This window comes from Rhipicephalus microplus, chromosome 8, assembly GCF_043290135.1.
Source record: "Rhipicephalus microplus isolate Deutch F79 chromosome 8, USDA_Rmic, whole genome shotgun sequence".
Taxonomy (NCBI): Eukaryota; Metazoa; Arthropoda; class Arachnida; order Ixodida; family Ixodidae; genus Rhipicephalus; species Rhipicephalus microplus.
Window position 1 is genome coordinate 77,601,291 of NC_134707.1, and position 26,702 is coordinate 77,627,992.

Here is a 26,702-nt window from a genome sequence, read left to right on the forward strand (position 1 = left end):
GTTCGTGTGGCTTGAAGCTGTTTTCTCACGAAACAAAAATCAGCAAATGTTCAGCGATCGCGCTTCACCACTCTATTTTTTTTTTCGAATTACCTTTCCAAAATTGGGTCACGAAGTTCAGAAGAGTTGAATCTTTCTTTCAAAACAAAATCAAAGCACAGCAATGAACGAAGCCGCAAGTACGATTCGCCGCCCGCAAGTACGAAGATTGGACAAACGTGTGCACTACCCATCATTCCCATGGTCTCTGAACGATCGCAGCGCCAGAGTGCCCTCTTATAGTTAATTTTGAGAAACTCTATGCCGTATATAGAGCGTCGTTCCGGCATACTTGATGCCTTCAGTTGCAGTAGTAATACGGGTATCAGCTGCTTGCTAGTAAAAATATCACTCGCTACGTCACGGCGGCTGGCTTTATTAAAATAAGTGTTCCCCACTCGCCATCACGCTTACGAGCGACGCCAACACTCGCAAGATTAGACGCACTAACGTAAATAACGGGGATGGGGGGTCAAGATCATTGCTGCAGCTCTATTGGCCGAGCGTCGGAACCTTGAGGTTGCCCGTTCGGTCCCCGTAGGGCAGCAAGTTGTTGTGCCACCTACTTTACTTCTTACACGTCTATCCCGATCACTACAGTACACTTCATTCGTTTTATACTTCAACACACAAGACTAGGGACAAATGGCGGATGCTGTAAATGTGACGGTGCTCTGCCATTGCATGCGTTCACGGAATCATCGACACTGCAGCCCACACCTCCGTAACCGCGCCTGTATATCTCATTTCTGCTGATATCCACAGTCTACGTTTTAGCATGACGCAAACTTTCTTTTAGTCACCTGTCTGAGGGTGGAAAATAAACAAGGGAAAGGACTGCGTTGGTACTGACAAGGTTTCCCCTTTCGCCGACTCAGGTCTGTAGTAGAAGGGGCTAACACAGCAAACGAATGGATGGATGGGACAAAAGACCTCTACCCCTTATATGTCTACACCGTATACTGTAACTTATTTATGATGATTGATTGAATATGACAATAGAAGAAAAAAAAACTTTAGTTAGGTCCGATATAGGTCGCGCCTTTGCAAAACACCTAAGCTGTCGCATAATGTCAAGCTCAACCAGGGTTTTGACCCCCTTCCCCCCACCGAAATTTTTCGTGCTTTAACTTCCTAGCCCAAAGCTGGCCTCTGCCACGACGCTAGGATAAAAAAAAGCTAGCCTTTCGGCGACTTTACGGGCCCGTTGGACTATCACGCGTAAAAACTGGACTGCGCGGTGCCCATAGTTGTCCTTCTAACGTGTAATGGCGAAGAGCCGCGTCCCAACGTTCATCAGTATTTTCTTCGTCGCTGTGCAGCGCCGAGCGACACCGGCGCACATGAGCGAGTTCTGCAACAGATGTAATATCTTAAAATGCGGAGAATTCTGCCACCTCTCCACCTTTTTCACTTTCTTTTCTTCGCAGTGAACTAGTTGATTCATTTTTTCCTCGATGCGCGACGTTCGGCGGATCCAGCAGTTAAAAATGGAGAGGGGGTAATAAAAAAAAAACTTGTCTGGGCAGCCTTACAAGGAGTGTTAAGCGGGTTCTGACACCACCCGAAATTTCTCGTGTATTAACTGCGCGGGTGATAATACACGCCTTCACATCAACCCCCCCATTTGCCAAGGTTGGCCGTTCTACACATAAACGCCCCCCTAACAGAAATTCCCGAGCACGGTCCAGAGCTCAACTAAACTAAACTAAGAGATTAAAATAAAAATATCATGCTGATGATCACTCACATTAACTATACTTGCTAGAAGAATGCAAATAACCTAAAAATACGCAGCAAGCGACAGGAAAATTCTGCAAAAGACTGGGCAAAAAAAAAAAAAGAAAACGGACATTCGCTAAGCGGAAATAGCAACACCGAAGTTCTTGACAAATGGGAGCCGCTGTCTGCCTACTTTTCTCGCGGAGCTTGCTATGACTCACAGATTTCGGTGCCGGCGTTGTACACGACAAGGCTGGCGCCGTCGAGTGTACAGTAGGGGCCACTATTAAAAAGAACACTCGAGTCAACACCGTCCTTGTTGCTGGCTCTCCGTCAGGCAGTATATAAGGACGCAATCTTCATGCACGGCACTATAATATGTCGAGAGAAAACAGAACTGCCGACCACCACTAGCCTTGTGCAAATCTAAGCCACTGTTATTCAGTAGTATGCGAAAGCGAAATCCAAACATGTTGTGCCGGCAGCAGGTGCTCCCTTTAACAGTGGAGCCATTTCTACAGGATACGGCCTCGTAGAAGGTGCGTCGATCACAGGCGCACTTGAGTATAGCTTTTTTTTTAGGTGGCCAAGGTCCTTATGGCGTGGCTTGTGCGTCCCCGTAGTGAGTAACCTGTGGCACATACCAGTGGCACATACCAGTGGCACATACCCGCACTCGGGACATGTCCACATGTTACGAAAAACGTAACATAACGAAAAACGTAGCAAACGTGACATGTGCACATGTCACGCTTTCGGTGTTAACAAAGCGCTGACAGCGGAAATGTGGTACATACTCTCGTTTAGTTCTGTGATTGTTCGCTGGATGGCGGTATTTGTATATGGCGAATACATAATAAAAAAGTGAGAAGGCGGTACTTGAAGGGTCCGCTAGAAGTGAGATGGCGGTACTTGAAGCGTCCGCTAGATGAACGGAGGGACGGACGGACGATTGGGCGCACGTGCGAGCGGACGGACGCACGGACGGATCGAGGGACGCTTCGGCCCACTCATGATCATTCATACCGTTGTGGTATGCTGCGATTTTTTTTAATGGGCCAAATACAGAACCGGAACTGTAGCTAAAATAAGACTGCAATGACACTGCATATTCTCAAGTTTCACATGAGAGAGACAATAATAAATTACTAATGACTATAATAATGTATAATTACTGTTTTAGAAAAAAGTTTAGAGCATGTATGTGCCAAACAGCCTTATTTGAACTAGTTTCGGTTCTGGATGTGGCCCCCAATTTCGAGAGAACAAAAACCTCCTCAATTGTCTACGCGCGCTTTCGCGTTGTGGCTGTCTAGATCGTGTGATTGTCGATGATCAGACGAATTAATAAAATTGATTGATTTATTGATCGGTGGATTCATTGATTTATATGTGGGGTTTAACGTCCCCAAACCACCATATGATTATGAGAGACGCCGTAGTGAAGGGCTCTGGAAATTTCGACCGCCTGGGGTTCTTTAACATGCACCCAAATGTGAGCACACGGGCCTATATACAGCATATTCCCCCTCCATCGAAAATGCAGCCGCCGAAGCCGGGATTTCGATCCCGCGACCTGCGGGTCAGCAGCCGAGTACCTCAGCCACTAGACCACCGCGGCGGGGCACGAATGAATGAAATTGCCGTAGTAGAAGGCCTCACGCAGGTCACGCGACCAGAAAGGGAATGAACAAATAAATAGAACAAAATGATGGTTTCAACAATGTATGAGGGCGCGTATTTCAAATCTACCCGCGTATATTGACGACCCCACGCGACCTCGCTAGCCAATCACACACGCTCGATCGCGGACAGCTTCACCTTCCGAAGTTTTCACGACTGAAAAACTCTTTCCTGTGTTTTCCTTTTTTTTTTCTACGCTGAGTCATCGTACACTATATATATAATATGGTGAACGATGCCACATAGAGAACGAACAACATATATCGAACCGGACAGTTTTGCCGGGATAGCGTGCAGCTGGCGTCGAACGGGAAAATGAAAAAAATACCAACCATTATTCTGCAGCGAAGAACAATTAAAAGGGCGAGGTTCACAAGAACTATATGTTATAACACAGGGCTATACCACCTGCCTGACGAATTTGACATCTGCGTCACAAACATTTAGAAGACGCGAGACAAGGTTATGGTATCGTGCACCCGCCGCGAAATGAACGGTTGCTAATCATATATATATATATATATATATATATATATATATATATATATATATATATATATATATATATATATATATATATATATATATATATATATATATATATATATATATATATAGAGAGAGAGAGAGAGAGAGAGAGAGAGAGAGAGTCATCACAAAAGAAAAAAACCTTTTGTCCCTGAAACATAATCAACCCGGCTGTCTGTCAGTTTGTGTCAATCTGTTGTCTGTGCCTGACATTTCCTATCGTCCATGTCTAGCTACGCTAATCCGCCTTCTCCCACCTGTGCCTACGTCTATCCATTTCATCATATACCTCTATCCCTTTCACCCCATTCATTCATAGCCATCCATTTCACTCTAACAAATCTTTGCCGCTTCCGTCTAGGCTTTTCATGTGCGTCACCACGTCCCCACCTTGGTCGAGCCCGTACAAGTAAACACCCACTCCATTACGTTCAATTTCATCGACCCATCAGTACACGCGCCCTCTTATACAACCTGTGTCATTTCGTCCTATTCATTCCATTTAACTAAACTAACCCATCCAACCTTTCTACTCCATCGATCCATGGAGTTTTTGTGTGATCGCATTCCATCCATCAATACGTCCACTTGGACGCGTTGCCTATGATGACGACCGATGCCTGACAGACGCCAAACATTCCAGACGAAAACAGCCATGGAAAAAGCTTAGTTCTGCAGCGTCACACCCTCTGCTACACGCGAAACCCCGATCGTATACAATAACAAGGCACGGGCCGTTGACTTGGGGACATTTCCGGTGCTGCTTTACCACCGTGGTCGTGGTAAACTATTCACTCCATCCGCTGGAACGGATATACGTGTACACAGCGGCGGCGAAAAAAAAAAAAAAAGGCGGGAAAGACGCGAAAGGGCCGCAGACCAGCGGATACGCTGGTATACAGTACCGACACTCAGCACATACGGAATAGTACAGCACAGTGCAAACAGACCAGACGAAAAAGCGAAACGCAACGGTTGCCTATTAAAACTAAAGTGCTCTGGTTCACTATAATAAAACTAACTTGTTCCACAGAGTTTCTCATAACACTAGCTAGAGGAAAATCTGGCGCCATCGTCTACGCGAATTTGGCGCGCTGGGAGCGACTGCATACATGTGTCTATAGAGGCATCGCCTCAAAAGAGGGTACGTCTGCGCAAATAAAGCTTCTCTGAAACAAAAGCTTTAAAAGCGAATCTCATTCACGTGCATTATATTCCAAAATAAAGGTCCACCTACCTCTACGAAGCGGCGAAAGAAAGAAACAGACGACAAGCCGACGCAGACAAGCAGACGCTTTGCCGTCTGCCTGACAGGTTTAGCGGCCTTTTGTTACTTTTTTCATGCTTCGGAAAATTGTACATCCACGCTATGGTGTACTGGAATGGGTCAGTGTGCCGTCTTCACAGCAAACAAATGGGACAGTGGTGGTCGCTTTCGCGATTACGCCACCAGCAGGGCGCCACCATCGAACGGTTTGCCCAGCGCGCGTAATTCAATTCTGCAATGCCACCCTTTGTGCATATTTTGAGTAAGACAGTCACACAACACCATTGAAAATAAAAGTATCTGCAAGATAAAAACACATCCAACACATATGGATGCATTAATGAGATCAATAACGCTGCTTCTGGGTGGCCGAGCTCGCACGATTCCTATCGCATAACAGGGACCCAGGTCATCTGCTAGCGTATACTGTTTTAACTGAAGAAGGGGTAGAAAAGCACATCGGCGTTCATTTGATCCATATGTACCCCGGCTTAGCTATCACACTAACTTGAGGTCATGCGAGCAAACAAACGAGGAGGCCCTGAAGAATAACGTCATCAGCGGGCGAGTTACACGACCACCACTTACCTGCATGAGCCAGAAAAGGAAGCAGTCACGCTGTTACAAAAAAAAAAAAAAATAAATAACGCTTCTCATTTTATACATTTTACGACCGGCACGGCAACTACAAGTACCGATATCGGAGGGTTATTATCTCAGCTGCTCACAAATTAATTCACAGGGCGCCGACAGGTGGCGACACAGTAATGCGGTGTTCTCCCAACGTTCTATTCTAGTAACGTTGGTGTTCTCCGGCAGTGCTGGCCGTATAGTCGCAAAAGGAGCCACGTCTGGGGTGTCAGACGGTCCACCGCCCCATTCCAGTACACCATATCCACGCGGAAGTTTTCAAGGTTAAGTTAAACTCGTTTTCGTGCAACGATAAGAAAAATTAAATAGCTTACTACGTATACTCCTTCAGTAAAAAAAATAAATAAACCATTTTGACGCAAGGAACGTGTTGAAACCACACGTGTCTTCGAGGTGTCCCGGCTCTACGCGAACGATACAAATCCGAGTCAAGTTCGAAGCTCCCTGGGGCTGTGTTCCGATTCTAGACAGCATATCAGACAGTTTACGCTTACAAAGCTTGGAAGACAGAATCAAGCTCAAGTTGCTTGAGAAATGTAACACATCTGGACGGCTTCTACGCGACGAGACGCCATCTAGCGTCGACTGCAAGCTAAGATGAAAAAACGTAACACGTTATTTTCTTTAGCTTATTTCGATTGATTGATTAATTAATTGTTTGATATGTGGGGGTTTAACGTCCCGAAACGACCATATGATTATGATTGAGAGACGCCGTGGCGGATGGCTCCGGAAATTCCGACCACCTGGGGTTCTTTAGCGTGCGCCTAAATCTAAGCACATGGGCCTGAAGAATTTTCGCCTTTATCGAAAAATAGACCACCGGCCGAGATTCGATCCCGCAACCTGCGAGTCTTCAAAAGAACTGTATCCATCGCAGAGTATAAGAGGTAGAAGAGCCGATGAAAGAGTGGAAAGACGGACATACCTATAGACCGATAAAGAAAGAAAGAAAGAAAGAAAGAAGAAAAGAAAGAAAGAAAGAAAGAAAGAAAGAAAGAAAGAAAGAAAGAAAGAAAGAAAGAAAGAAAGAAAGAAAGAAAGAAAGAAAGAAAGAAAGGAAATGCCGCCGTGCACTGTCACGTAATGGTACCCATTTCCCGCGAAGAAGTTCTCGCGAGCAACGAATGGTAAAAGTAAGTTAGCGCACGTTGACAGAAAGGGCAAAGTAAGGCAAGCCCTGGCGATTAATTCAGTAACGCATGCAGACACACTGAGTGTCGCGTCGACCTACTGTGCCCGCGTATACGCGCATAGGCATGAATTTAAAAAAAAAGAAAAGGAAGAAAGGGGTGGGGTGATTGCGACGCCCCGAAAACCAGTTTTCAGACGACGTTTTAACCAGGCGTAAACCAAGGTCGCGAAAACGCATGTACTGCAGTTAAGATAATCGGAGGAAAAAACTACAGCGCTAAGGGGAAGTCAATTAATAAACCGGAGTGACTCAACAGAGCAAGGAAATGCGTACCATAAGAGAACTGCAGAAATTATCGAGGGGGCTTTTTTATCTTTTTTTGCTACCTCCCTCAGTACCATTTTTCTTTTGTTTTACTTGGAGACATGCGAAGTAGTGGTGATAAGAGCGTGTTCTGCCGTCCTTGTTATGTGGAATGTGAAATCAGGTATCAGACTCAATTCACGGGCACAGTAGGCGTGCCTTAGAGAACTGGTCGTCACTATACGTATTAGACACAGCTCTCCAATTTCACAATTGGCCTTCAAGCAGATTTAAAGCAATATAACAGTTTGGGGTGCCGAAACTACGATACGAGTATGAAGCGGGACTACTCTGGATCAATTTTTTGACCATGCAAGTACATCAGAGTATTCTGCATTTCAATGTATTCATGTCCGCTTGTATTCTGCACTTCATTGTCTTTGTCCCTTTTTGATAGCAGTTACTCCAAAGCTTTTTAAAAGACGTTCAAACATAAGTTATTTTTGCGAGAGAGTCATTGCGCTTCCTTTCGTAGAGCATGATGCCGTGACGGCACTTTATACTTTAGTGCACTCAATTCCAGAAGTTCGTTCAGTAGCGCCTATAGCGCCATCTAAAATGTCTAGTTATGTAGCCAGGTGAGGGCGAAAGATGGCTCAAACCCCAGGAAATTTTCAATTTTCATCATCATCATCATGCATCAATTTCATCATCAACATGCTAAGGGGCGTTTGCCCAATGCAGGGTAAAAAACCCTCAACATGTTTCCTCAACGGACTTGGCTCTGCAGTTTCAGCAGCCAAATTATACTCGCCAGCTCCTCAATCTGATCTGCACCCCGCCGCCCTCTACACATTATCATCTGTCCCTCCGTCCTGGCTTAACGCGATTCTTTATGAATTAAGGCTGCGGGAGAAGCGCGCGAGATTTTGAATAATCGGACCTTTACGATGACTCCCCACGCAAGCGTTCGCGTCTATAATACCCAAGTACGACGCGCCCTGCGAGGAGTGAGAAAACCACAGCGAATATTACTTTCTTGTTTGTTTGTTTTTCCGTTTTCGGCTCCAGCGCTGTGAGTCGAAGCCGCGTCGACTTGGAGCGCGTAACGTTACACGTGCAAGAAATACGAGCCCCTCCACGCGTGCGATGACAGCTATATATGACGCCGAACGACCTATATATAAAAGAAACGGGGTGAGTGTCTGCATACATACAAGAAGCGCGGGGGGGGAGGGCATATGGCTCCTGTTAATGGAAACCATCTGCGCCACCACAGTGGCGATGTATATCACTCGAACCTGGCGGTTGAGAGAGAAGGAATAACAGCGGCGCAAGGAGGCCTGTAGGCGATCTTCTTACTTTCGACCATGAAGGAAGAAAGAAAAAAAAGGGGGGGAGAGGAGCATTACGTCACACGAGCCATGCCCACCGTGGCGGCCCAACACGTGATCAAAACGTCAGAGCGTGCGGTATAGGTTTTAGTATTCACGGTGGTGTTTCGCAAGGTTTTTTTTTTTAAATTGCTGGAGTGAAAAGTGTTTCCCACGAGTGAAGCCGTACCCACCGTAAGATGGCGGCTCCGGCAGCCATCTTGCTAGGGACATCATGCGCTGTTGGCGTTCGGGAAAATTTGAGAAGGAGCGTTTTCCTCGAACACCCGAGGAGTTTAACATGACAACCTTTTCGAGTCACATATAAAGCGCTCAAATACGCTTTTGTGTTAATTAAAATTACTGACGGCTGCCTGGGCGAAATGAATTACCTTAATTGATAGATTGATATGTGGGGTTTCACGTGCCAAAACCAAAAAACAAAAAAGAACCACCCTATAGCTTTTGCAGGACTGTCAATACTATTTGAAAACAGCATTATCAAAGTATGGTCGAAAATGCACTGGTCTTCCCCTTTAAGGAAGCTTTCGGAGGGTGGCGGGAGAGAACTAGCGCATCGAATCAGAAAAAAAAAAGCTAGCTTTCGCCTCCTGGTCATCTCAGGCGAATGGGACAACGCGAGTTTGCTTTTACGTTTTTTTTCTTTTACTTTTTGAACAATACAAAACTTCATAACACCACAAATAGTTACACACCTGAGGTAATTGCCGCTAAATTTTCCGCTCAAACAGAGACACAAGAGTTCCCGTTTCACGGATAAGGAATCAAACCCGCGACCTCAAGATTATAAGCAGCGCGAAACCTCAGCCTGTATAGGCTTTCACAGCAGCTTCCTTTTTGGCACGTATATAACCCGAGAAATTGCTATTATTTATGCAATATGATATACCCTTTTGCAACAAGCCGCTACGCGAACAGAGCACTAGTATATTACTATTCGCTCGCTTGAGATAAACTTACGACACGCCTCACTGGTGCAGAGTCATGCATATACGCAGAGTATATGCAAAGACACGAGGTTGCCGTAAATCTGCACGAGTGAAAAAGGCGCACGTCTCGACACTTTTGAACGCATCAGCTTAGCTACAGCGATAACGCGCCAACGCTTTCTATCTAGACGACCGTCAGCCTTTTGATGACTAAAGCGTGCTTTTGCACTGTGACAACGTCATCGAAAAAAATCCTCACGAACGACGGCGCAGCAAAGATAAAAAGTACAGCCGCACTTGCGAGCCGAGAAAAATCGTGAAATGGCGTGCCCGACTCATGCCATGCATGGCAAAGCTATCATGGGCTAAGAAAAAAAGAAAGGGGGGGGGGGGGGATCTGTTATCGTTTCATGATTGATATGTGGGGTTTAACGTCCCAAAATCATGATTATGAGAGACGCCGTAGTGGAAAGCTCCGGGTTCTTTAACGTGCACCCAAATCTGAGCACGCGGGCCTACAACATTTTCGCCTCCATCGGAAATGCAGCCGCTGCAGCCGGGATTCGATCCCGCGACCTGCGGGTCAGCAGCCGAGTACCTCAGCCACTAGACCACCGCGGAGGGGCTCTGTTGTCATTCCATTGGGTTAAAACGAATACAACGTCGCATACCTTAGTCTATACTTCAAATAGGACTGCCACCTGACAAAAATTCATCCAGCGGGTTCCTGCAGAATAAAAGCACTAAAGAACTGCATTAATACCGCCGCGTAATACTTCTGCTTCTGGACACAAAAGGTACTAACTTCAATGCGGTAATGCCAAACGGGCTGTGTAAGGGAGCATCAGCGAGGCCAGAGACTCGCTCATGCAGTTTTGTGCAAGAGAGCTCTCATATCAATGTTTGCGGCGCTTTCACGTGGAACGTGTTAGCGGTTCCAGCAGTGTCTATAACCTGCATCTAAACATCATATGCACTACGTGATGCAGCTCAGATGTCGAGGTCGGGCCGCAAGCTTCGTGAAGTGTTGCAACACATTTTTTTTTTTTCAAACTTCGATTAGTATTTCGGCTATATACTGACCCGATATGAGCAGATTTCGATTCTTTCATGACAGAGGCGAAAATGCCAAAGTGTGACTTCAGTGCCCGTCAAGGAACCCCAGGTGTGGTAGAAATTATTACGAACCTTACATTACAGCTTGAGTCGCTTTATAGATTAAATCTCACAAACCATACCGGATATGAAGATGGTTTCTTTTCGCAAAACAAGAATAAAAAAAAGCGATGATCAAAGCAAACGAAATGCGACCTGAAAAGGCAATGACCACGTTTCAAACGAATGCCAGACGACAATTTACACGCCAATGTGGTGTATATAGTGGTTGTGGTGTTCGATCTGCTGATCCCCGAGGTCGCGGGATCAAATCCCGGCCTAGGCGGCTGCACTTCAGTGGAGGGCAAAAGCTGCAGGGCCGTACGCTAACATTCGGGTGCGCGTTAAAGAATCCCAGGTGGTCGCAATTTCCACAGCCCTCCACTACGGCGTCTTTCATGATTATATCGAAGTTTTTGGGCGTATACGTAAAAGCCCGACAATTTAGTTTGGTAGCCAAATAGGAAGATTAAGCGTACAACTTCTGTTGCAGACGCGCCAAATGAGTGTAATAATGAGTTCGCTTGCAGAGCTGTACTGTGGCTTTCACCTTGCATAGAAACTTCGGTCAGCAAAGTGAGCACTGCCAGATTTTCGCAGCACCACACTGACGATAGTAATAGCGCGAGAACAAAACGACGACACAGAGACATGAAGGACACGAAGGGCCCTTCTTGTCTCTGTGTCGTCGTTTTATCGTCATGCCATACCAACTAGCCCAAGCTGCCACACCACATTGTCCCGCCACGAGCCTATGGAACAGCGCTGACGTGTGGTCACAGCGAAAAAGCCGTGGCAAAAAAAAAAAAAAAAAACGCTCGCTTCTGGGGGGATAATAGATAAGATTAGAAGGAAAACCGCGACTGAAGCGAAAGTTTCCTGGAGTCTTTGCGAGCTTCCACCGTTTGCGCAAAAAAAAAAAAAAAATAAGGATGGTGACCTGGCCGAGCGGGAAAACGGAGAGAAGCAGAAGAACGGAAAGAGGCGCACCATCAGCAAGTTGCGGCAGCAGACGAACGAAAAACGCTGAAACAGGCGGTGCAACGACCGCGTCTATCTTTGCTTAACCACGGATTTTTCTTGTCTTTTTTTTTCCCCTACGTAGGACCTACCGGCGGCATCGCGAGCACACTCATGATTACGACGCCGATTTCTGAGAGCCTTATAATACACTTCAGGCACGGAGTTTGCAACGACAGGCGAGTTCACAGGTGGGAGGCGGCCAGCCGCTATGTAAACCATCTAAAGGCCTGCCCACATGTAAGTGTAGTATAGCGTATTGCAGCGCGAGGCGCGCAGATTCGGCGCGTCACCTTCTCCCTATGAAGGGAGAGTGTATGGAAGCGCTGCAACGTCTACGTATGGTCAGGCCTAAGGGCCCTTGCACGCGCTACCCGCACAGCCGCAACGCACAACGTACCCGCTACCGCACGCAAACGGAGGACAAATAAGCCAATTGGCGACGCTCTTTCACTCTCCGCAGCGTCGCCAATTGGCTAATTTGTTCCCCGCTTGCGTGCGGTAGGGATCCCGGCACGTGCGCTGCGGCTGTGCGGGAAGCGCGTGTAAGGGCCCTAAAGGGCCGTTCCACGCGCTTCCCGCACAGCCGCAAGCCATACCATGCAGAGGGCGACGCCAAACTAGCCCTGCTACATTTACCCGGTCGCAGCTCGTCTTGCGACTGTTCATTGTGAGTCCGCCATGTGGATCAGCGGCTAGGTTTTTCGGCTGCTGATGCGAAACTCGCGGGTTCGACTTACGCCGCGGCTATATCGATGTATATCGATGGAGGCGATCTGCAGTAGAGGCCCGCGTGTTCTGTGAGATGTCAGTTCACGTTAAAGAACACCGGATGGTCGAAATTTCCGGAGCCCTCCACTACATGGCGTCTCTTATAATCATATCGCGGTTTTCGAACGTTAAACCCTACACATTGTTATCTTTATTCCTAGGGCGGGTCGCAGATTCAGAATACAAATCGTCAAAACATGTCGGTGCGGGCTAATAATGCGAACACAGTTCGCAACGCTATCTCCTGTTATGAAGTATTTTCACCCTGAATTATGCGTCTTAAAACTATTTTGCACAAACTTGAGACAACCGTCAGAATATCGGGTAACGATGTTCGTAATCGGCAAAAGCTCCATCAACAAAACTGCTTGATTGATTGATATGTGGGGTTTAAAGTCCCAAAACCACCACGCGATTATGAGAGACGCCGTAGTGGAGGGCTCCGGAAATTTGAACCACCTGGGGTTCTTTAACGTGCACCCAAATCTGAGCACACGGGCCTACATTTCCGCCTCCATCGGAAATGCAGCCGCCGCAGCCGCGGTTCGGTCCTGCGGGTCAGCAGCCGAGTATCTTAGCCACTAGACCACCGCGGCGGGGCCATCAACAAAACTGCGATGCCCCACTTGTCCTTCGCCTCGATAATATTATTCTCTAATATCCGGATTTTTAACATCCCAAAACCACGATAAGATTGTGAGAGACGCCATAGTGGAGGGCTCCGCAAGTTTTGACAATCTGGCGCTCTTTAGCGTGCATCAAGATAGCACAGTATACACGCGGGCCTATCTATCTTTTTCAAGTACATCGAAAAGCGAGCGCCGCCGCCGGAATCGAACCTGCGACCTTTCGGGTCAGCCGACAAGCACCGCCGACACTTGTTCCACCAAGACGGACTGTCCTTCGCCTCTAACCAACTGTTCTTCTTTTTATATACATTCATCACTAAAGCAATACTCTCTAAGCTATATATAATGTGAATACTAGACAAAATGGACAATAATGTTTTTTTCCGACTCAAATACCTGCCGCAAGAATACACGAAAGAAATTTGTCGAGACGTTCAACTAAGGTTGCACGGTGGGCTTGTTGGTTATTCATGTTCGAAGTATAGCGCATGTGCAGGACGGGACAGAGAAGAAGACACAGAACACATACACGGCGCTAAGTTAGCGCCGTGTATGTGTTCTGTGTCTTCTCTGTCCCGTCCTGGATGCGCTATACCTCGAACAACGAGACGTTCAAGCTTTAAGTCTGAAACCAGCAACACAAACTCGCATCTTCATGGTGAAAGCTTTCGTATTAACCTCACAAAAGAGCTTGACGTCATGAAAATTAGCGCACTTAATAGTGTGAAGCGGCAGTCTGCGCAATACTCTCTATGCGAGGGACGGCAACGATGAAGTCGCAGAAATATAGCTGTATTACCCGGTTCAGTCTCGCTCAACCAGATAGAACTGTATTTCTTCACGAACTTTATTTTCACCTTTTGTATATCGGTCACGCTTCTAGCGTTTTGACCAGGCGTTTTATCTCTATACTTCTGCCTAGCATTTTCGCACGGCGAAATCGCGGTTCACAGTGCGGGCAAGCCAAGCCAGTGGTCAACGAGGTGACTTCTCCCCCTATTATTAAGATTTCGTTCGTGTCGTGTTTCGCAAAGTCGCTGTTCGAAAATCCCAGGCAGAAGTGTAAAGTAAAACGGCTCGCGAAACGCTAGAAGCTTTTTTTTTTTTTTCATTTAAATAGCAGACGACGAGTGCGCGAGGGAAACCTCCATTGCGCTGTACAATGCTGAATCCCAATTTCCTTCTCGCCTGGTTTCAATTGTCTTGGTGGTTGTGGCGGTGCCCCCCCGCAGCGAGTTGACGCATGAAGCTGAAGGTGTGGATCTTCCTTAAATAAAACCTATTGGTAGTTTGCGCCTGCCCTCGTGTGTTTCCTCCTGTGTGTTTGTGTCTAGTTGCGTCCTTGCGATGGTTTGTATCTCGGCATCTGTGGCCAAGGCATTGTTTTCAGATAACATGCGAGACAAGTATCGCGAAGTGTCTTTCTGAGAGGCGCTGAATCATTGATTGATTGATATGTGGGGTTTAACGTCCCAAAACCACCATTTGATGAGGCGCTGAATCATACACACAACCATGCTTAGACCAATATATTTTGTTTTCTTTTTAGCATCCCATTAGAGGAACACGACATGGACATTTCGCCATAGGATACATGATCTAAGCCAGCTGTTCTAATGAGCGAAAAGGGTGATATGAAAAAAAGAACGCTACAAAAAAAACGGAAAATGTTGCGACTACGACAGCTGTGGTCTGCACCCTTTTAATGTACTCGACTGGGTCGAGAAATGACTATTCCCCGCACGATAACGCCTACACCACCATGCTCTTAAGTACAGTTCCGAGTCAAAATAACCAACCACGGTAAATTCGTCGAAAATTATTACCGTATTGACTCAATTGCAACGCGATAAATGACTTTTCATTGCGCCTGGCAAGAAACAAATAGCAAAAAATCTGGTATTTATGTATTACACAGTAAGGCGAGTGTCGACTTTAGGCAGCAAATACCTGGAAAGAGGACTGGCGTAAGAATCGATTAAATACGGTAATTGCTGCATCATACGGCAAGTTTTACTAAAATATCATCTTTGAATTCTAGTACTAAATCTGTTGGGGGGTCACTTCCCAAAACCACGACGTGATTATCGAGAGACGCCGTAGTGGAGCAAAACGCGGCCGGGATTCGAACCCGCGACCTGCGGATCACGCCCTTCGGATACGCCGCGTACCGTGACCAATTGAGTACTAATAACAAACCACTTTAAGGTGACGAAAATCGTTAATCGCTGCATGATGCGCACAGCTCGACGAAACGATCATCTATGACTGAGTGGTGATGAAATAATAGCAGATAAATTTTGCCGGGGTGCTCAAGTTATCTAGAATCAGCGATAAAAAAAGTGTTATCGTTATGGGACAACCAGCTGTCTTATCTCAAACGCACGACGTCCCGACAATGAGCAGACTAAGCGAGTAAGTAGAGAAATTATCAGGAAATCATGTACTCGACACTGCAAGTCAGATATTCTGCAAGTCAGATATTCTCCAAGTCGGAAAGGAAAAAAAAAACGCTACAATAGACCAATAATATCAGATCCGGCGCCTTATGCTATCTGGGGAGAGAAATATCTGCGGATAGAAGCTGAAATTTCAAGCTATTGAGCGTGTGCAGGCTGTTAAATTGGGAAGAGAGGGGGTCGCCAAGTCCGCCGTTTTATCTTATCAGTGAGCGCTTTCAGTGAGCGAAATTAATCGGGAACGCTCTTCCCAATCCCAATAGAGCTATGTACGGTAAATATGCACCACAATAGCTACGCGTTTAAGTATGTTTATCAGAAATTGCGCCTGGGTAACATGATTTAGAATAGAACCGCATTTAGGGCATCTTATCAGCGAGTGCATTCCGATAATGCGATATACCATAGCACCGCATTCGCCTTATCAATGAATGCATGCTGGTAATAAGCTACACCGTAGCGTTTAACTTAATTCATCATATAAGAAAGCGCAATTGGGTAATTCGATTCATTTTATCAGAGGATAAATTTGGGTAATATGCACTACCATGGCCGCGCATCTAATTAATTTTATCAGAGTGCGTTTGGAAATACGCTCCGCTTGTATAACGTCGCAATTAATTAATGCGTTATTCGGTAATTCCCGGGACGCTGTACGAATTAACGAGCAGCGGGGATTTATATATGCATTGTTCTGAGTGATTTCTGTTAAACACCGGAGTGAAAAAAAAAATTATAACCCAGGCCGGTGTTTCAAAAACATTAATAAATGAAAAAAAATTGAGGCCAGAAACAAAAAAAAAAAACAAGGCAATGCACGCCAGAAGAGGACGATCATGACTATCTGCGCGAGCAATCGGGCAACATCGCCGATTTTCTTATTTTTTTTTTTAGGACGTTTCCCGGGTCAAACATGCCCGAACAAGTTCTACTAATCTAACAGGACTCCCCCGCAGTCAGGTTAGAAAACGGATGTGACGAAACCGACAACTACCGCGAATAGTGAGTCAAAATGCCAGCGCATCCGACGGTAGAGCACGCTAGAACAGCCCTTCTCGAATGATGAAGCGGAAAAAAAAATTAACTAATCGCCTCGGTTTCCAGGACACAGGTCGACAAAAAGGGGGCGATGCTTCGGTCGCATCAATGCGCTATTCCAAACGCGAAAACGCTGCAGTTGCCGCCAAGCTCTAGTAGGCGAGCGGAAAAAAATGATCGAGTTGACACAGTGGCGCGTAGTCGCCAATTCGATGAGCCCCCCCTTCCCCCCCACAGCTGGGCGCGCCAAACGCGGTTGAATCATGCTCCAAAAACTGGGGTCGGAAAGCAAAAAGAAAAGAAATTATAAGTACCGCAGAAACCGAGGTGGCAGAGGCTCGCATCGATGCGTCGTGTTGGGCCCGATTCACGACGGCAGGGCCCGGCAAGGTAGCACCCCGGATCAGAATACCGCGATCTGCGCCGATTGCCGCGTTCGCTCACACTGGCGCGCGCAAGTGAGCCCGCGCTCTAGCATGCTCCTCTGATGCAACGCTCGCAGTGTTGGATCAGGCGAAAAAGGAAAGACGAAGTAGACACCCAAACGGAACCAGTTAAGCAACAGCAAACGAAGAAGCAGAAGCTGGAACGCGCAGTGCATAGCAGTTTCGCGGTCATGCCGGCTGATGCAGTCTGGCGCGCCGGGGGTTGCCCAAGAGACGCTACAAAGCGAAACGTGATCGCGCTGGCAAATAAGGGGGAGAGAGAGAGTGAAGGAGCAGACGGGAGAACCAAACTTTACCTGATCTTGCTGGTGTACGCGGTCTCCCGGAAACGACGGCCGTCGGCGTCTTGGCTTTTCGCGCCGGCGACGCCGGCCGCGGTTGCACTGGTGCCGCAGCCTGATCGGGCGAAATGTTTCCGTCGGCCAGCATCAACTTCGGCGGCGACGATCGCGGAACCGCGCCGGCACCTTGACCAGGTGTACGAGCATGGTGAACCACCACGGGGAGAAACGCTTTCGCACAGCACCGCCACACAGGACACGCTCAGACGATCACACCCGCCACACAGCCGCATCGGGCGCCCTTTTCGGACTCTGGCGCGAACTCCCGAAGCCAGCCGCCCCGTCTTGGCTCGACCGTTGGATTTGCGTACGTGGCTGCCGATCCCGAACACCTGCTAAATTTAGCAGACCGAAAGTTTGAATTTTCCGGTGTAGACAGCGATCCGAAGCTGATCCAAAAGACGTGATGGAGGCTTTCAAAATGGCAGCCCCCCTGAGATGAAGCACGCGCGCTGAAGCGTAGAATCGATGTGCAGTTTGTCGGCTCGTATGCGAAGTTGCGAGTACTGATCGACGATTTCTGCTTCAGTCCTAAGGCGCCTAAGGCTTAGGATATGGCTCACAGGACGATAACGTTCATAAAGGCTCCGCTGTACAACGGCGTCGGCCGTTACGTGTGTCAGCTTCAGAGGCTGACGCTGACCTTCTGCAAGACGCACGGCAGTAGCCGCTTCATGCGGGAGTACATCGAGCGAGACCTGGTCAACTTCGCGCGCGACAACCCGGGCGTCGTGGTGTACCTGAAACCGCGACGGCACCGCGACCCTTACATCGTGGCCGAGTACCTGAACGGCCAGCGGGACATGATGCGCGTCAACTACATCCCGGCGAACGAGCTGGTCAAATGGGTGGACCACTTCCGCACCCGCTCCGGGGAGCCCATCGCCCGCATCAACAAATACCACCGCACCGAGCACCCCAGCATACAAGGTCGGTAGACCCCGCGGTCGCCTCGACCATGTTCTAAATCACTGAGCGCCGTGGTTCGAGCTTTGATCCCTCTCTGCACTGCCCGTTCGATGTTACCTAATTCGTGCGTAGCCCGCTTTATTATGGTCAACGCTGTCATCTATTCGGCTAATTGTTTCAACATGTCTTGCTCCGGGGGAGCGGGGATTCGGTCAGGAAAAGAACACATGACAGAAAGAACGCTTTAACATAACGGAGTGTCTAGACGTAACGATAGAAGCCGTTAAACTTACGTCCAGACATACATATATATATATATATATATATATATATATATATATATATATATATATATATATATATATTGCCGCGAACGTAATAACAGACAGCGACGAAACGACGTCTTGCTTGCCCTCTGACCAGGACGCAAAAGCCCTCTTCTTTCTTCACTTCTAAAGGATTCCACCTACAGTTGATGGCTCATACCCATTACCTGTGACATTACTCCCTCTCCTCGAAAAGCATCGGCTCGATGCTGGTAATGAGCGTTGAGAAAAAAAAATGAGAAAGAAAAGATGCTACCATGGAACCCAACAACTCCGTCGTAAGGGAAAAAAATGAGCTGGCGTCATAGAAGTACTCAATAAAGAAAGGAGTAAGTACACAAGACAATAAAAAAAACAAACCAAAGTGACAAAAAAATTGTCATTGCATGGTAAGTTAGTCCACGTTCGATGGATGACACGAGAAATATGGCTTGAGTCTTGACACGTGCACCACATCACTTTGTGGAAACCGACAGGAACGTCTTGAGGCGCCCTCAGGGAGAACTTCATAGGTAACGTCACTAAGTCGGCGCAGAACTTTGTAAGGGTCGAAGTAGCGCCGAAGCAACTTCTCAGAGTGACCACGCTGTCGGATGGGAGTCCACAACCAAACTTCATCGCCTGGTTGGAAGGCAACCTCTCGGTGTGCAAGGTTGTAGCGGTGTGCGTCGGCAGTTTGGCGAGCCTGAATACGGCATCGGGCGAGTTGACGGGCCTCCTCGGCGTGTTGAGCGAACAATGCAACGTCCGCATTGAACATGCTCAAGTTGTTTGGAAGGAGCATTGCGTCGACCATTGTAGTGACCTCTCGACGATGAACTAAGTGAAATGGGGTGAAACCTGTACTCTCTTGGACTGCTGCATTGTAAGCAAAAGTTACGTAAGGGAGTATATCATCCCAGTTCTTGTGATCAACGGCCAGATACATTGACAGCATATCTGCAATGGTCTTGTTCAACCGTTCAGTGAGTCCATTTGTTTGGGGGTGATAACCCGTGGTTTTCTGATGTTCTGTACCACTTAGTCTCAGCACTTCTTGAAGCATCTCTGCGGTGAAAGCTGTACCACGATCAGTAATTATCACAGCTGGCGCTCCGTGGCGAAGTACGATGCTGGTGACAAAAAACTGTGCGATTTTGGCTGCGGTAGCTTTGGGCAGGGCCTTTGTTTCGCTGTAACACGTTAAATAATCGGTGGCAACCACAATCCACCGGTTTCCAGACGAAGAGGTGGGAAATGAGCCGAGCAAGTCAATGCCAATTTGATGGAATGGTGTCTTCAGCGGGGCGATAGGCTGTAGTAGTCCTGCTGGTCGGACAGGTGGAGTCTTACGGCGTTGGCAGTTGCGGCATGTGCGGACGTACTGCTTGACTGTCTTCGCGAGGCGGGGCCAGTAGTATGAGCGGTGAATTCTTTCTAATGTGCGTGTGTAGCCAAGGTGTCCGGATGATGGTTCGTCGTGACAAGCATGTAAAATATCGTCCCGAAGTGAGGTCGGCGCAACCAGTAGGTAAGTAGCCTGGATATGGTCGAAAGTTTTCTAATAGAGGACTCCATCCCTGATGCAGAACGAGGCCAGCGAACGTGCAAAGTTTCGAGGAAAGCTGCGTTTTCGGCCTTCGAGGTAGTCAATCAGCGGGCTTAGCTCCATGTCGTCGCGTTGTTGTTGAGCCAAGTCGGTTGCTGACACAGAGGAAAGGAATGTATCGTCCCCTTCAACCCGTGAACGTCCGCGTTCGTACTTCCAATTGGTGCACGTGAGAGACAGTCAGCATCAGTGTGTTTGCGTCTTGACTTGTGAATGACTGTAACGTCAAATTCTTGCAGCCGAAGGCTCCAGCGTGCTAGAGGACCGAAAGGGTCTTTGAGGTTGGCGAGCCAGCATAAAGAATGATGGTCGCTAACTACCCTAATTGGTCGACCGTATAAATAAAGGCCAAACTTTGTTATAGCCCAAACAACGGCTAAGCATTTTTTTTCTGTTGCAGAGTAGTTTTTCTCTGCAGATGATAGTGTTCGACTTGCATAGGCAATCACGCGCTCTACGCCATTTTGCCATTGGACCAGTACAGCTCCAAGTCCGACGTTGCTGGCATCCGTGTGTAGCTCTGTGGCAGCGTTATCGTCAAAGTGACCGAGTACAGGGGGGGCTTAGAGATGGTTTCGTAGCGTGTCAAAGGCGAGATGTTGATTATGACCCCAAACAAACGGTACGCCGTCTTTCATAAGTTCATTTAGCGGTTCAGCGATTTTAGAAAAGCCTTTGACGAAGCATCTGTAATATGCGCAGAGTCCCAGAAATCGGCGGAGGTCGCGCTTGTTCGTTGGGACAGGAAATGCGGCAACAGCTTTCGTTTTCTCAGGGTCTGGGTGTATACCGGCGTGGCTGACGACGTGACCAAGAAATTTCAGTTCCTCGAATGCAAAGTGGCATTTCTCAGGTTTGAGAGAAAGTCCAGCTGTTCGAATCGCCTGAAGAACTGCCTGTAAGCGCTGGACGTGCTGCTCAAACGTGTCCGAGAAGACGACCACATCGTCAAGGTAGACAAGACACGATTGCCATTTTAGCCCAGAAATAACCGTGTCCATCATTCTTTGAAAAGTAGCTGGTGCCGAGCATAAGCCGAAGGGAAGGACCTTGAACTCGTAGAGTCCGTCAGGAGTAATGAAGGCGGTCTTTCCGCGGTCGCGCTCATCAACAGATATTTGCTAATAGCCGCTGCGTAGATCCATGGAAGAAAAGTAACGAGCATTGCGAATGCGGTCCAGCGAGTCGTCTATTTGTGGTAAAGGATACACGTCTTTCTTCGTGATCTTATTCAACTTTCGGTAGTCGACGCAAAATCGCAGAGTACCATCTTTTTTCTTTACTAACACAACAGGGGACGCCCAGGGACTGGTCGATGGCTGGATGACATCGTCCTTGAGCATTTGCTGAACCTGTTGGCATATAATGTCTTGTTCTTTTTGCGAGACTTTGTAGGCATGCTGTCGAATGGGTCTCTCGGTAGGCTCGGTGATGATACGACGCTTGGCAAGCGGTGTTTGGTTAACTTTCGAAGTCGTAGCGAAGCAGTCCCGAAATGAGCCGAGTAGCTTCAATAGACGTTCCCGTTGTGCAGGCGGTAGACCCTGGTTTACGTCGAGAGTGCTTGCAAATGTCATGGCGGAATCGTCTCACGGCGAAAGAGCAGATAATGTTGAGGGACCAGGGACGTCGGCAATATCCTCAAGGTATGCGATCGCAGTGTGTTTGGTAAGATGGCGATACTCCTCGCTGAAATTCGTGACTAATAGGCAAGCCTGCTTTCTACTGGGCTGAACAATACCTCGGGCAATGCAGATTTGTTGTGCAAATAGTAGGGACAAATTTCCTTCTGCAATTACAGCATCGGGGACGTCTTGGTCACATTCAACGTTGATAAAAAGGCTGCTGCGGGGAGGCAGAGTAACAGATTCGGAGGATACACGTAGGGCAGCCTTCGATGAGCGGGCGTTTTCCGGTTCAGGATGAAACGGGTCCTGGAACGACACCTGCAAGTCTCGTAGGTCAATAATTGCGCCGTGTTCGCGAAGAAAGTCCAGCCCCAGAATGATTGGACGGGAGCACACAGGTAATACAAGGAAAGACCCTGTGAACGTCGAAGCACGGACTCGAACACGGGCTGTGCACATTCCAGTTGGCGTGACGAGGTGGCCCCCTGCCGTGCGCAATGGCGGTCCTTGCCAAGGGGTGGTTACCTTCCTCAGTTGGGATGCTAGGACGCTGCTCATAACCGAATAATCGGCGCCGGTGTCGACGAGGGCAGTGACGACGTGTACGGTGATGTCGGCGGAAACAGTCTTATGACTTTCGGAAACGACTGGAAAATCAGAACGGTCTTCGTCGGGTCTTTGCGTCGAAGGAGGCTCTTTGACAGTTCGTTGGGACGCGGCTTCACCCCCAGGAGCCGCAGTTTCTAGTTTCCCCTGTGGGGACTCGGTGACCGGCCTCTGAAAGGAGCATAAGATGACGAGGGAATGCTGGGTGACGTGGGGCGGCGAGGTGATGGTGATCGTGATAGGGGGCGTTGACCAAGGCAAGGAGCTTGCTGGCCCGTAAGGTACGCTTCGATGTCGCGGGGACGCTCATCGTAACGCGGGCACCGAGCATCAGGCTGAAAGCCACGGAGACCAAGTTGGCGCTGCTGGCAGTTACGGTAGACGTGACCCGCTTCGCCACAGTGGTAGCAGAGTGGGCGGTTATCGGACGTACGCCACACGCTGGCCTTTGTGGCGTTCTGCCGCGATCCAGACGGACGATAAGTTGGTGTACTCGGAAACCTTGAGGCGGGTGGCGGAGTCGAAGAGGTGCCCTGGAATCGATGGCTACCCTGATCCATTCTCCCCATGGTGGGATCAGGGCCATGTGGTGCAGATCGCAGAGCCGCCGCATAAGTCAGCACAGGGTCCTCAGGCCTTGTTGGCGCGAGTGGGGTGACCACCTGTCGGATCTCATTTCGGATTAAGTCTGCGAGAGCACTTACGGGTGGTTGGGGTTCCCCTGCTTGGAGTTGGCGCAGCTCGTCCCGCACAACGCTTCTTATGAACTCAGCGAGGGCATGCCTCTCAATGTCAGCCCCGATAAAGCATGCAGCAGGGGTCACGTCGTGGCGTTCATACTGTGACGACCTATACTGGAGAGTACGCTCCATTGTGGTTGCCTCATTTATGAACTCTGCCACAGTCGTCGGTGGATTGCGCACGAGTCCAGCGAAGAGCTGCTCTTTTACCCTACGCATTAAATGCCGCACCTTCTTTTCCTCGGACATTGCAGGGTCAGCACGCTTGAAGAGTCGAAGCATGTCCTCGACAAACATCGAAACTCTGTCGTTGGGTCGTTGGTTCCGAGACGAGATAGCCTGCTCCACCCTCTCTTTCCTTTCAGTGCTGCGATACGCATCACGAAACTGTCGGCTGAACTCATGCCACGTCGCAAAGGAACCCTCGTGATTCTCGTACCACGTTTTGGCAGAGTCTTCTAACGCAAAGTAAACTCTCCGCCGCTTGCGAGCTTCATCCCATTCATTGATGTTGGCAACTCGATTGAAGTGGTCAAGCCAGTCGTCAACATCTTCATAAATGTCTCCATGAAATGAGCGTGGTGTTTGCTGCGCATGAAAAACATGCGGGAGAAAAGAATAGGCGTCGTTGGTTTGACTCGCCTGGTTGTTAGTTGAAGTTGCCATCTCGTCTTGAGAGAGGGGACCGTACTTGGGAGATAGTCCTCGCAGGCGGCGACTGCTTCTTGCCGTGGGAGCTGTAGCTGTCTCCAAGTAGCTCAGTGTGTCGGCTGAAAATCTGCAGCCGAGGCGCATTTACCCAGCACCTCCACCAGTGCCGCGAAGGTAATAACAGACAGCGATGAAATGACATCTTGCTTGCCCTCAGACCAGGAGGCAAAAGCCTTCTTCTTTCTTCACTTCCAAGGGATTCCACCTACAGTTGATGGCTCATACCCATTACCTGTGACAATATATATGTGTGTGTGTGTGTGTATTCTCAAACAAAATAGCCTTCGTGGCCGCGGCGGACGCACGAAACCGCGTTGCTACAGCGCCGTACAGTTCTGCTGTTGCAAAATAGTGAGTTAGCAACGAAAGCGCACCGCGAGATTACCCCAGCACGAATGCTATTGGGAGGTTTTCCTGTAGAGTCTGTGTATTGACTCTATCAGTCGTAGAGTTCCCCACAGAAAACTGTATGGCCTCAGTGGCAATTCGTTTTGTGTTCCGAGGTGATTTTTTCATGTTTTTACCATTACACCCCTAAATATATATATATAACGAGTCAGATGGACGTCTTTTTGTTGCTGAGCAACAACCGTAATCATTAATAATGTATATTTCAAGTGTACGTGTTGTCCATCTACTGTCTGATGTGACGCGATCGCGCTGTGGTCAATACAGGCCTAAAACAGGCTATCAATGCTCAATATCAGTGCAAAATAAATGAGAGGTTCTGAAATAATGCAAACTACGTGATCAACCAAAAGTTTTTCACGATAATGTATATCAAATAACGATAAATTCTTCCAAAATTGCTGCTGTTATCTTTTAGTCTAATATCGTGGCTGCAGGCTGCTACAAGTGGCAATGTGCTACAAGTATACGCTGCACGGGCCAACGTTTAGAGATACTTCCACAAAACACCTTTAGAGATACTACATTGGCGTGGGCTGCTCCATTAAAAGTAGACAGATGAGGTTTTTGGACGATGAGATATAAACATGTCGCGATGCAGGACAGCTGTAACTACTGTTATTGTATGGGCGTAACCCTAGTGAACGTTTTATACTTTAGAACGGGCACGCAAAACGTACTTGCATCCAGTTGGAGAGCCACTGTTTACCACTAACCGCGGTGTGAGCAGGGTTCCATCATGATTGCTCCCCTTGTTGGCCACTTCAGGGAAGCTAACGAAAAGGCAGCACCCGATACGGTAGAGTGGTACTGGCAACGTCTTCCAAAAGTTCGTCAGCTGGTCTGTCTCAACAGAGCTCGGCCGCGGCGGTCTAGTGGCTAAGGTACTGAGCTGCTGACCCGCAGGTCGCGGGATCGAATCTCGGCTTTGAGTGCTGCATTTCCGATAGAGGGGGAAATGTTGTAGGCCCGTGTGCTCAGATTTGGGTGCACGTTAAAGAACCCCAAGTGGTCGAAATTTCTGGAGCCCTCCGCTACGGCGTCTCTCATAATCATATGGTGGTTTTAGTACGTTAAACCTCACATATAGATCAATCAATCGATCTGTCTCAACAGAGTTGCTGATGCGCGAAAAAGTCCGGCACAATAAACGACGCAGCTTTCAACACACAAGTGATTCCAAAAAATCGGTGAATCTGAGCTTATGACCGCTTTATTCGGCGAGCGGCAGTGCCAAATGTTACCGTAGCAGATGCAAACGTCACCGTGGGACCGTGGACGTAACACAAGCAGTGGCTAAAGTTATGTCTGGACGTAACGATTGCGGTGCTTACAGTTACGTCTCGATGTAACCCATGCCACACCGTTAATGTAATCACAGGGCTAACACGCCACTCAGTGTTCCAAGTGGCACGTTACTTCAAGTACACTTGCGGATTGAACCGGTCGTTGTTGGGAAAAGGAGAAATTCTCCCAACTGGACACAAACTAGTTGCACCATTGATCGTAACTTTGCAAACCTGTAGCGCCAGAAAAACTATAAGGTGTGACTGAATAGTTTTACCAGTGGTGCCGGCAAATAAAGAAGGCTGGTTTTACAAAAAAAAAAAAAAAAAATGCTGGTCTTCAAAGTAACCATCATTAGGTGCCACACAAGACGCTTCTTGCATCGGTTAGAAATTTGTTCGAAAACTGTCTGCTGACGCTTCTTGCGCAATCGCCGAAAGCACCCAGCTCACACGTTGGCGAGATATTTGCAGTCGCTCCCTCAATGCGTTCCTTCGCAAACCACTCAACTTTCTCACCACATCAACACCATGGGCATTGCCGGTTGGATCGGCACTACTCCCTGAATTTTGAAAATTTTGCTTGCGTGTATACGATATTGTGTCTGAAGAGTTAAGACTCAGTTGAAAGTTCACACTTATGTGTTGATTTTTTTTATCCCTCGTTTAAATTTTTTTTTTTTTTTTTTTTGCGGAAATAAGGAATAATGAATTCCCAGCTAGCCCAAACATTCATGTTGCTAAGTTAAATGCTTCTATTTTCTCAGGTTTCTGGACACCCTTCACGAACAGGCCAACGGAGCAAAATCTTTGCAAGTTCCCGAACGAGGAACTCAGCGAGTTCAAGTCTGTTTTTCCGACGGCAACTGAGCAGCTCCAACAGTTGGCTGCCCAGGATAGCCAGGAGACGTCAGAAACAAAAGAGTGACGCCTACATTAGGATTTGCAATGCTGGTAGAAAAATAAATGTTTGTTTTTATCGTGTTCCAA

At 47.9% G+C, this 26,702-nt stretch overlaps 2 protein-coding genes across 6 annotated transcripts in view; one reads left to right on the forward strand and one right to left on the reverse strand.

The window, feature by feature from the left end:
• LOC119186388 (uncharacterized) overlaps nucleotides 1–17,784 on the reverse strand; it is a 76,178-nt gene extending 58,394 nt beyond the window's left edge. For 2 of the 5 annotated variants that reach the window (XM_075872176.1, XM_075872173.1), the window contains exon 1: nucleotides 17,466–17,784. In XM_075872176.1, the coding sequence (XP_075728291.1) occupies nucleotides 17,466–17,743 (278 nt within the window). In that variant the 5' untranslated portion in view covers nucleotides 17,744–17,784. Of the gene's footprint in view, nucleotides 1–17,037; nucleotides 17,427–17,465 lie in introns of those variants that run through there. The other 3 variants (XM_075872175.1, XM_075872177.1, XM_075872178.1) reach the window with 3 other exon arrangements.
• Nucleotides 17,785–17,790: 6 nt separating this feature from the next.
• On the forward strand, nucleotides 17,791–26,702 carry mRpL43 (mitochondrial ribosomal protein L43). The gene is made up of 2 exons (XM_037434132.2): nucleotides 17,791–18,440; nucleotides 26,480–26,702. Exons 1-2 carry the CDS (start codon nucleotides 18,065–18,067, stop codon nucleotides 26,638–26,640), a joined length of 537 nt encoding a protein of 178 aa, XP_037290029.1. The 5' UTR covers nucleotides 17,791–18,064; the 3' UTR covers nucleotides 26,641–26,702.

Excerpts from the sequence above, each read along its gene's own strand:
- mRpL43 (XM_037434132.2), top strand. The coding sequence starts at position 18,065 with ATGGCTCACAGGACGATAACGTTCATAAAGGCTCCGCTGTACAACGGC. Across the intron at positions 18,441-26,479 it reads CGAGCACCCCAGCATACAAG|GTTTCTGGACACCCTTCACG; the intron begins GTCGGTAGACCC and ends CTATTTTCTCAG.